Source organism: Salmo salar, chromosome 08 (genome assembly GCF_965601325.2).
Source record: "Salmo salar chromosome 08, fSalSal1, whole genome shotgun sequence".
In the NCBI taxonomy this organism is placed as follows: domain Eukaryota; kingdom Metazoa; phylum Chordata; class Actinopteri; order Salmoniformes; family Salmonidae; genus Salmo; species Salmo salar.
In genome coordinates this window covers 24,904,740-24,917,075 of record NC_138298.1, presented here as the reverse complement: position 1 = coordinate 24,917,075, position 12,336 = coordinate 24,904,740, and the positions used below count along the sequence as shown (strand labels likewise).

Genomic DNA, 12,336 nt, shown 5'->3' with positions numbered 1-12,336 from the left:
GTTGAGCCATGGTTGAAAGGGTGTTGTAACGCCACTTCCCTATTCTGAGGGCATGTGGTTAAACGTTTGCTCAGGACTGCAATGCAAGTTACACGTGGGAAATCGCATTATTGTAAGACACTCTGTTTAGGTGGTCTGCAAGACTTCCAAACAGGATTTCACAAGTCTTGAATAGTCACTACAGTTGAAGTCGGAAGATTACATACACTTTAGCCAAATACATTTAAACTCAGTTTTTCACTATTCCTGACATTTATCTTAGTAAAAATTCCCTGTCTTAGGTCAGTTAGGATCACCACTTTATTTTAAGAATGTGAAATGTCAGAATAATAGTAGAGAGTGATTTATTTCAGCTTTTATTTCTTTCATCAGATTCCCAGTGGGTCAAAAGTTTACATACCCTCAATTAGTATTTGGTAGCATTGCCTTTAAATTGTTTAACTTGGGTCAAATGTTTCGGGTCGCCTTCCACAAGCTTCCCACAATAAGTTGGGTGAATTTTGGTCCATTCCTCCTGACAGAGCGGGTGTAACTGAGTCAGGGGTGAGGTCAGGGCTTTGTGATGGCCACTCCAAAACCTTAACTTTGTTGTCCTTAAGCTATTTTGCCACAACTTTGGAAGTATGCTTGGGGTCATTGTCCATTTGGAAGACCCATTTGCGACCAAGCTTTAACTTCCTGACTGATGTCTTGAGATGTTGCTTCAATATATCCGCATAATTTTCCTGCCTCATGATGCTATCTATTTTGTGAAGCGCACCAGTCCCTCCTGCAGCAATGCAACCCCACAACATGATGCTGCCACCCCCGTGCTTCACGGTTGGGATGGTGTTCTTCGGCTTGCAAGCCTCCCCCTTTTCCCTCCAAACATCACGATGGCCATTATGGCCAAACAGTTCTATTTTTGTTTCATCAGACCAGAGGACATTTCTCCAAGAAGTACGATCTTTGTCCCCATGTTCAGTTGCAAACCGTAGTCTGGATTTTTTATGCCGGTTTTGGAGCAGTGGCTTCTTCCTTGCTGGGTGGCCTTTCAGGTTATGTCGATATAGGACTCGTTTTACTGTGGATATAGATACTTTTGTACTGGTTTCCTCCAGCATCTTCACAAGGTCCTTTGCCGTTGTTCATGGATTGATTTGCACTTTTCGCACCAAAGTAAGTTAATCTCTAGGAGACAGAACGCGTCTCCTTCCTGAGCGGTATGATGGCTGCGTGGTCCCATGGTGTTTATACTTGCGTACTATTGTTTGTACAGATGAACGTGGTACCTTCCGGCGTTTGGAAATTGCTCCTAAGGATGAACCAGACTTGTGGAGGTATCTAATTTATTTTCTGAGGTCTTGGCTGATTTATTTTGATTGTCCCATGATGTCAAGCAAATAGGCACTGAGTTTGAAGGTAGGCCCTGAAATACATCCACAGGTACACCTCCAATTGACTCAAATTATGTCAATTAGCCTATCAGAAGCTTCTAAAGCCATGACATAATTTTCAGAAAATGTCCAAGTTGTTTAAAGGCACAGTCAACTTAGTGTACGAAAACTTCTGACCCGCTGGAATTGTGATACAGTGAATTATAAGTGAAATAATCTGTCTGTAAACAATTGTTGGAAAAATTACTTGTCATGCACAAAGTAGATGTCCTAACCAACTTACCAAAACTGTAGTTTGTTAACAAGAAATTTGTGGAGTGGTTAAAAAACGAGTTTTAATGACTCCAACCTAAGTGTTTGTAAACTTCTGACTTCAACTATATATGGAGTTAGTACTATATCTACTATACTGTACAGTATCTCGAGGACAGCCTCCAGATCCTTCCTACTCACACTGATGATGCAACTTCCATTGTGCTTCTTTGGCAGGACACATACGGTCAATATGTATCACTAACTTGCATCTTATTGCATATCCTGCTTGGAAAATTCCAAAGAATAGGTGAGGCCAGAGGAGGCTGAGGGGAGGAGCTATAGAAGGAATGGCTCATCGTAATGGCAGGAATGGAATCAATGGCTCATTTATCACAATACCCAATGATATTGCCAAATACTTGAATTACTTTTTCATTGGCAAGATAAACAAACTTAGGGATGACATGTCAGCAACAAACGCTGACACTACACATCCAAGTATATCTATCCAAATTATGAAAGACAAGAATTGTACTTATGAATTCTGTAAAGTCAGTGTGGAAGAGGTGAACAAAATTATTGTTGTCTAGCGACAATGACAAGCCACCGGGGTCTGACAATCTGGATGGAAAATTACTGAGGATAATAGCGGACGATATTGCCACTCCTATTTGCCACATCTTCAAACTACTAGAAAGTGGGTGCCCTTAAGCCTGGACGGAAGCTAAAGTCATTCCGCTACCCAAGAATAGTAAAGCCCCCTTTATTAGCTCAAATAACCGACCAATCAGCCTGCTACCAACCCTTAGTAAACTTCTGGAAAAAAGTGTTTGACCAGATACAATGATATGTCACAATAAACAAATTGACAACAGACTTTCAGCATGCATATAGAGAAGGACACTCAACAAGCACAGCACTTACACAAATGACTGATGATTGGCTGCGAGAAATTTATGATAAAATTATTGTGGGGGCTGTCTTGTTAGAGTTCAGTGCAGCTTTTGACATTATTGATCATAGTATACTGCTGGAAAAACTGATGTTATGGCTTTACACCCCCCTTCTATAATGTGGATAAAGAGTTACTTGTCTAACAGAACACAGAGGGTGTTCTTTAATGGAAGCCTCTCAAACATAATCCAGGTAGAAGCAGGAATTTCCCAGGGTAGCTGTTTAGGCCCCTTGCTTTTTTCAATCTTTACTTACGACATGCCACTGGCTTTGAGTAAGGCCACTGTGTCTATGTATGCGGATGACTCAACACTATACATGTCTATTCTGGTTAGAGCCAGTTTGCGCTGTTCTGTGAAGGGAGTGGTACACAGTGTTGTACGAGATCTTCAGTTTCTTGGCAATTTCTCACATGGAATAGCCTTCATTTTTCAAAACAAGAATAGATTGACAAGTTTCAGAAGAAAGGGCTTTGTTTCTGGCCATTTGAGCCTGTAATCGAACCTACAAATGCTGATGCTCCAGATACCCAACTAGTCTAAAGGCCAGTTTTATTGCTTTTTTTAATCAGAACAACAGTTTTCAGCTGTGCTAACATAATTGAAAAAGGGCTTTCTAATGATCAATTAGCTAATCCAAGTTTATCATTTTAAAAGGCTAACACAACGTGCCATTGGAACACATGGCACGTTGTGTGATGGTTGCTGATAAATGGGCCTCTGTATGCCTATGTAGATATTCCATTAAAAGAAATCAGCCGTTTCCAGCTACAATAGTCATTTACAACATTAACAATGTCTACACTGTATTTCTGATCAATTTGATGCTATTTTAATGGACCAAAAATGTGCTTTTCTTTCAAAAACAAGGACCTTTCTAGTGGAGTATGGGCCTGAAGGCACACAGTGTGCTGTGAATTCTGTAATGAATGCATTGTAATGTTTTTTAAATTGTTTAACTGTCTTAATTCTGCTGGACCCCAGGAAGAGTAGCTGCTGCCTTGGCAGGAACTAATGGGGATCCATAATGAATATAAATACGAATGGAACAGGGTCAAATGTGGTTTTCATACGTTTGATGTGTTTTATGCCGTTCCATTTACTGCAGTCTTTACAATGAGCCCATCCTCCTATAGCTCCTCCCACCAGCCTCCTCTGTGTGAGGCCCACTGCTGATGGAAAAGGGTTGCCGAATAACATAGGCTACTGTAAATAAATAAAGTAAAGTGTGGAAAAGCATGTTACTTTAAGCAGACCAAGTAGTGATTGCCCTTTTTTGTTTTAACTAGGCACTTTTACTTGGTAACATCAGGAAGCAGATAAATTGGGGGTCAGGTTAGCCTATGGAATTCCATTCTCTTGAAGTACTCTCCTTCCAGTATTTTATAGTTTTTGTTGACAGCTAACGGGTAGAAGTAGTTGAGATAGTAGGGGAGATTAAAGAAAGGGATCTAGGTCGGAAAGTGGCACAGCTGGGAATTGAACCCTTGCCTCCAGGGACAAAGGGTAGTCGGGCACTACCACGAGACCAGCCCCCAGGACAGGATATCTTTAAAAAGAATTCTAATAAAATACATTTTATTTAACGTTTATGTCTTCTTAGCAACCAGAAAAACATCAGATTCGATAACAACCAAAATACGATGTCTTTCCCGCAACGTAGTCATGAAAGTACATCTTTACCTGGTTGCACGAAGTCTTCTCAACCACAAAGCCAGTTGAAAACCAGAAAATCATATCATTTTTGCCCACTGGGATGGAATGCGGGACATCTATTTGGGTCATAATCAGGACAAATCCCACTCACTGTATGCTGCCCTTCTGTTCAGAAATGGAGTTGCAGGGACTGTAGTATTTACATATGGAATCTGTAGATAACCTTCACTGTGTACATAATACAGGGATTCCTGCAGGACAAACACAGGGTAGACAGGGGTCAGGTTTGAGGTCAAACTCATATATAATGTCTTCATCATGGAGCTAGGTTTCCAGTGAGCTTAGTGTCTCTACAGTAAATGAGAGACCCATACAGTTGTAATTTGTAAATACACTATTTTAACAGACACTTACATACGCACTGAGCAGTGATAGCAGACATGAACTGTGAGTAGTACAATGCCTTTGATGCAACACCTATCAACGCAACCCTTGAGTTCTCTTCTATGATGAGACGGAAGACCTCAAGAGTTTATCAATGTGACCTCTTCCCTTATATCTTCAAATGATACACACTTTCTTATCTCTTATGCAAACAGAAGTCAGACACTTTGTACAGTGAGGAGCTGATCTAAGTCATTTTAATGCTGTGACATCTCTGAGCACATACAGTACTGCAACGTAAGAAATAAAAAAAGAGGGACTGCTACATCAAATTATGAAATCTAAAACAATATACAGAAACACAAGCAAATTATTTTCAACATTTTCTTATAATAAGTTTATTAAAATAAAATAAAAAGAATGCCCGTTGGTAGACGATGAATGAGTGGTTCCCTTTTGTTTGTGTGGGCGGGACCGAGTTTGTTTGGCAGCTGGCGGGTGTGGTCTCTGATCAGATCTGGGGGGAGGGGACAGTGAGGAGGCCTGTGGGCTTCAACTTGTTGATGCCTCCGTCCAGGGTGGTCACTCGAGGGTAGTTTACCTTCACCAGGTGGGTCGCAAACTGGAGGGGGGACAACAAGACCAAGGCAAACCATTAACAACATGGAGGAACAATACCAAACTGGAGGGGAGGGGGGACAACAAGACCAAGGCAGACCATTAACAACATGGAGGAACATTTACCAAACTGGAGGGGGGACAACAAGACCAAGGCAGACCATTAACAACATGGAGGAACATTTACCAAACAGGAAGGGGGACAACAAGACCAAGGCAAACCATTAACAACATGGAGGAACATTTACCAAACTGGAAGGGGGACAACAAGACCAAGGCAGACTGTATCATCTGATACAGGCCCTGATGTAGGCATCATCTGATACAGGCCCTGATGTAGGTATCATCTGATACAGGCCCTGATGTAGGTATCATCTGATACAGGCCCTGATGTAGGCATCATCTGATACAGGCCCTGATGTAGGTATCATCTGATACAGGCCCTGATGTAGGTATCATCTGATACAGGCCCTGATGTAGGTATCATCTGATACAGGCCCTGATGTAGGCATCATCTGATACAGGCCCTGATGTAGGCATCATCTGATACAGGCCCTGATGTAGGCATCATCTGATACAGGCCCTGATGTAGGTATCATCTGATACAGGCCCTGATGTAGGTATCATCTGATACAGGCCCTGATGTAGGTATCATCTGATACAGGCCCTGATGTAGGCATCATCTGATACAGGCCCTGATGTAGGTATCATCTGATACAGGCCCTGATGTAGGCATCATCTGATACAGGCCCTGATGTAGGCATCATCTGATACAGGCCCTGATGTAGGTATCATCTGATACAGGCCCTGATGTAGGTATCATCTGATACAGGCCCTGATGTAGGTATCATCTGATACAGGCCCTGATGTAGGTATCATCTGATACAGGCCCTGATGTAGGTATCATCTGATACAGGCCCTGATGTAGGTATCATCTGATACAGGCCCTGATGTAGGTATCATCAGATACAGGCCCTGATGTAGGTATCATCTGATACAGGCCCTGATGTAGGTATCATCTGATACAGGCCCTGATGTAGGTATCATCTGATACAGGCCCTGATGTAGGTATCATCTGATACAGGCCCTGATGTAGGTATCATCTGATACAGGCCCTTATCTAGGTATCATCTATGCATAGTCACTTCACCCCCACCTACATGTACAAATTATCTCAACACTGACTCGGTACTGGTGCCCCCTGTATATAGTCTCGTTATTGTTATTGTGTTACTTTAGTCTGCTTGGTAAATATTTTCTTAACTCTTCTTGAACTGCACTGTTGGTTAAGGGCTTGTAAGTAAGCATTTCATGGTAAAGTCTACACTTGTTGTATTCGGCGCATGTGACAAAGTTTGATTTGATCTGATACAGGTTCTTATCTAGGTATCATCTGATACAGGTTCTTATCTAGGTATCATCTGATACAGGTTCTTATCTAGGTATCATCTGATACAGGTTCTTATCTAGGTATCATCTGATACAGGTTCTTATCTAGGTATCATCTGATACAGGTTCTTATCTAGGTCAGGGTGAAACTTGTTTCTTCAACATAAAAGAGCAACAATGTGTTGAAAATATGCTGTAATACCGCTTTTCGTAATTCTGACTTCCCCAGAACTGGAGCCTGGTGCAACTGGTGTTGCTCACCACATCTATGGCATCACATCTGGGGAATGAAATTGTTCCCAGACTCTGGTAACAGTAGGTTAGGTGGTCTGCAACACATCCAGTCTTGTCCAGTTGTCTACAGTAGTTACAGTATCTAGTGTAGCTCGAGGACAACTTCCAAATTCTTTCAAATAACACAGACGTTTCTACTGTGGTGCTCGCATTAGCAAGTTGAATTTGTTTGCTAGTGTTGATCAGTGGCTGAGAGAAGAACAAACACGGCGCAGACTAACAAGCAAGGTGAAGTAGTACCCAAACATCACACCTCAGAGTACAACAGCCACTGGAATTGGTTAAGGGAAGTGCACTGCTTGGTAAATAATGAAAGATACATCGACGTCTGGCCAATGTATGCAGGCTTGTGTCTCTGTATATATAATCTGTTATACTTACAGTCATGTTTTCATGCATGTTCTGATTGTAAATAGACTTCTCACTTAGTAGGTACAAAACAATATCTATCAGACATAAATGATATAGAAGACTAAAGACCTAGCTATGTGTTATACATCTCCAGTCTCACTGAGCCATGTATAGGGTGCATCCCAAATGGCACCCATTCCCTACATACCGTAGCACATTCTTTTGACCAGAGCCCTATGGGAATATGGTGCCATTTTCAATTCACCCATAGACTGGGAGAGAAGTCACACTAGGCAGTAAACGAACATTCATCACTAATGCATTAGGGTCATTTGCAGTCCTTCTACAAACAGCATTACACACACACACACACACACACACACACACACACACACACACACAATGTTTGCCTGCCAGGTCAAAACACATTTCTCACGGCTACATCTTCCATCTTCTCGACTAGAGGTCGACCGATTATGACTGAATGAACACTTATTTAAACTTAATATAATACATCAATAAAATCAATTTAGCCTCAAATAAATAATGAAACATGTTCAATTTGGTTTAAATAATGCAAAAACAAAGTGTTGGAGAAGAAAGTAAAAGTGCAATATGTGCCATGTAAGAAAGCTAACGTTTAAGTGCCTTGCTCAGAACATGGGAACATATGAAAGCTGGTGGTTCCTTTTAACATGAGTCTTCAATATTCCCAGGTAAGAAGTTTTAGGTTGTAGTTATTATAGGAATTATAGGACTATTTCTCTCTATACGATTTGTATTTCATATACCTTTGACTATTGGATGTTCTTACAGGCACTTTAGTATTGCCAGTGTAACAGTATAGCTTCCGTCCCTCTCCTCACTCCTACCTGGGCTCGATCCAGGAACACATCGACAACAGCCACCCTTGAAGCAGCGTTACCCATGTAGAGCAAGGGAAACAACTACTCCAAGTCTCAGAGCGAGTGACGTTTGAAACGCTATTAGCGAGCACCCGCTAACTAGCTAGCCATTTCACATCAATTACACCAGCCTAATCTCTGGGGTTGATAGGCTTGAAGTCATAAACAGCGCAATGCATTGCGAAGAGCTGCTGGCAAAGTGCTGTCTGAATGAATGCTTACGAGCCTGCTGGTGCCTACCACAGCTCAGTCAGACTGCTCTATCAAATCATAGACTTAATTATAACATAATAACACACAGAAATACGAGCCTTAGGTCATTAATATGGTCGAATCCGGAAACTATAATCTCGAAAACCAAAAGTTTTTTTTCTTTCAGTGAAATACGGAACCGTTCCGTATTTTATCTAACGGGTGGCATCCCTAAGTCTAAATATTCCTGTTACATTGCACAACCTTCAATGGTATGTCATAATTACGTAAAATTCTGGCAAATTAGTTCGCAACGAGCCAGGCAATGAACGCAAGAGCAGTGACACAATTTCATGTTAGCAGGCAATATTAACTAAATATGCAGGTTTAAAAATATATACTTGTGTATTGATTTTAAAGAAAGGCATTGATGTTTATGGTTAGGTACATTGGTGCAACAACAGTGCTTTTTTCGCAAATGCGCTTGTTAAATAATCACCCGTTTGTTGAGGTAGGCTGTGATTCGATGAGAAATTAACAGGCACCGCATCGATTATATGCAACGCAGGACACGTTAGATAAACTAGTAATATCATCAACCATGTGTAGTTAACTAGTGATTATGTTAAGATTGATCGTTTTTTTATATGATAAGTTTAATGCTAGCTAGCAACTTACCTTGGCTTCTTGCTGCCCTCACGTAACAGGTAGTCAGCCTGCCATGCAGGCTCCTCGTGGAGTGCAATGTAAGGCAGGTGGTTAGAGCGTTGGACTAGTAACCAGAAGGTTGCAAAAACGAATCCCCCCTGAACAAGGCAGTTAACCCCCGTTCCTAGGCCGTCATTGAAAATAAGAATGTGTTCTTAATCTGACTTGCCTAGTTAAATAAAGGTGTAAAAAATAAAAATTATTTTTATTTTTTTCTTTTTTTAATTAGGCAAATCGGTGGCCAAAAATACCGGATTACCGATTGTTATGAAAACTTGAAATCGGCCCTAATTAATCGGCTATTCCGATTAATCGGTCGACCTCTATTCTCGACCAGAATGAATTGCAGGTGCTTTAATTCCTTCACCACTAAACCTTGTGGGGACACAACATTCAGTCCCATTCAAAATCCTATTTTCCATAAACACTAACCCATACTCTTACCCTAACCCAAAAACCTAACCCTAAAACTAACCCTAGCTCCTAACCCTAAACATAATTCTAGCCCTAACACTAATTCTAACCTTAACCCTAAACCCCATACAAATAGCATTTGACCTCGTGGGAACTAACAAAATGTCCCCAGTTAGTCAACTTTTTGTTTGTTTACTATTCTTGTGGGGGCTTCACACACACAGTATGAACCCACACAAGCAGGCACACACGGAATCAATTTCTTAAATATCCTCAAACTAGACTGTCACAGACAGAAAAGATCTTCCATCCAGCCTCAGGGCAGATCATTTGGGATGTAAAGGGCAAGCAAAACAGTCCATTCATTAAGAAAAACTACAGCAGCCAGTGAGAAATTGAGAGAGGGAGGAAAAGTGAATGTGAGAGAGACAGAGATGGTAGGCAGAGAGAAAGAGACAGATATGGTAGGGAGAAAGAGAGAGAGAGATATGAGAGAATTAGGCCAATTTCCACTAATAATAAAAACTAAAAAAAGAACAATTAAGTTTTGGAAACATCTAAAATACAGTGACCCCCTCTCATATCATTACCAAGCCCTGCAATGCCAAGAGCTGAGAAAAGAGTCCCTTCATCCAGCTGGTCCTGGGGCTGAGTTCACAAACCTGTTCTACTAACACACTGAAGCCTCAGGACCAGAACATCCAATGAATCAGAATAAACCAAAGTACAACACAGTCAAAACTACATTGCTTATTGGGAAACACAAGCACAATGCAAAATGCAGTGCTGTCTGGCCCTACATCGACAGTACACCGTGGCTAAATATTTGACCATGGTTACTGATCAAAACCTTGACATAGTACAGGCTCAGTGAGCACAGCCTTGCTATTGAGAAGGGTAGACACAGGAAAACCTGGCTCCTGTAGAGGAAAGGCTGTGCAACCACTGCACCACAGCAGAACCTGAGAGAGAGCTGCATTTCCTGACAAAATGTAAAAAATATACTGCTCAAAAAAATAAAGGGAACACTTAAACAACACATCCTAGATCTGAATGAAAGAAATAATCTTATTAAATACTTTTTTCTTTACATAGTTGAATGTGCTGACAACAAAATCACACAAAAATAATCAATGGAAATCCAATTTATCAACCCATGGAGGTCTGGATTTGGAGTCACACTCAAAATTAAAGTGGAAAACCACACTACAGGCTGATCCAACTTTGATGTAATGTCCTTAAAACAAGTCAAAATGAGGCTCATTAGTGTGTGTGGCCTCCACGTGCCTGTATGACCTCCCTACAACGCCTGGGCATGCTCCTGATGAGGTGGCGGATGGTCTCCTGAGGGATCTCCTCCCAGACCTGGACTAAAGCATCCGCCAACTCCTGGACAGTCTGTGGTGCAACGTGGCGTTGGTGGATGGAGCGAGACATGATGTCCCAGATGTGCTCAATTGGATTCAGGTCTGGGGAACGGGCGGGCCAGTCCATAGCATCAATGCCTTCCTCTTGCAGGAACTGCTGACATACTCCAGCCACATGAGGTCTAGCATTGTCTTGCATTAGGAGGAACCCAGGGCCAACCGCACCAGCATATGGTCTCACAAGGGGTCTGAGGATCTCATCTCGGTACCTAATGGCAGTCAGGCTACCTCTGGCGAGCACATGGAAGGCTGTGCGGCCCCCCAAAGAAATGCCACCCCACACCATGACTGACCCACTGCCAAACCGGTCATACTGGAGGATGTTGCAGGCAGCAGAACGTTCTCCACGGCTTCTCCAGACTCTGTCACGTCTGTCACGTGCTCAGTGTGAACCTGCCTTCATCTGTGAAGAGCACAGGGCGCCAGTGGCGAATTTGCCAATCTTGGTGTCCTCTGGCAAATGCCAAACGTCCTGCACGGTGTTGGGCTGTAAGCACAATCCCCACCTGTGGACGTCGGGCCCTCATACCACCCTCATGGAGTCTGTTTCTGACCGTTTGAGCAGACACATGCACATTTGTGGCCTGCTGGAGGTCATTTTGCAGGACTCTGGCAGTGCTTCTCCTGCTCCTCCTTGCACAAAGGCGGAGGTAGCGGTCCTGCTGCTGGGTTGTTGCCCTCCTACGGCCTCCTCCATGTCTCCTGATGTACTGGCCTGTCTCCTGGTAGCGCCTCCATGCTCTGGACACTACGCTGACAGACACAGCAAACCTTCTTGCCACAGCTCGCATTGATGTGCCATCCTGGATGAGCTGCACTACCTGAGCCACTTGTGTGGGTTGTAGACTCCGTCTCATGCTACCACTAGAGTGAAAGCACCGCCAGCATTCAAAAGTGACCAAAACATCAGCCAGGAAGCATAGGAACTGAGAAGTGGTCTGTGGTCCCCACCTGCTGAACCACTCCTTTATTGGGGGTGTCTTGCTAATTGCCTATCATTTCCACCTGTTGTCTATTCCATTTGCACAACAGCATGTGAAATTTATTGTCAATCAGTGTTGCTTCCTAAGTGGACAGTTTGTTTTCACAGAAGTGTGATTGACTTGGAGTTACATTGTGTTGTTTAAGTGTTCCCTTTATTTTTTTGAGCAGTGTATAAAACAATGAGAGAGTGTGTCATTTCCCAAAATTTGAAACCCTTTTTCAAGGCTACAAAGACCTCTCTGATGAGAATAGGCTACCCGTCCTGTTGGGGGAGGACGCAGAGAGCTGTGGGTTGGCAGCACACTACATTGCTGCCTGCCATAAGATGAGGGACAGTGTCTGACAGACCAACCAACCTGCACATGTCCTCTACTGTATGCTTATTGTTATTGTTCAATGTATGGTTATTTTGACCCCTGATTTTTGTTGT

The 12,336-nt window shown here is 42.5% G+C and overlaps 1 protein-coding gene across 1 annotated transcript in view; it reads right to left on the bottom strand.

The window, feature by feature from the left end:
• Nucleotides 1-4,849: 4,849 nt before the first annotated feature.
• Nucleotides 4,850-12,336, bottom strand: part of LOC106610360 (TBC domain-containing protein kinase-like protein) — a 69,718-nt gene continuing 62,231 nt past the window's right edge. Inside the window, exon 26 of the mRNA XM_014209681.3 lies at nt 4,850-5,246. Coding sequence (XP_014065156.2) covers nt 5,136-5,246 — 111 coding nt within the window. The 3' untranslated portion in view covers nt 4,850-5,135. The remainder of the gene's footprint in view (nt 5,247-12,336) is intronic.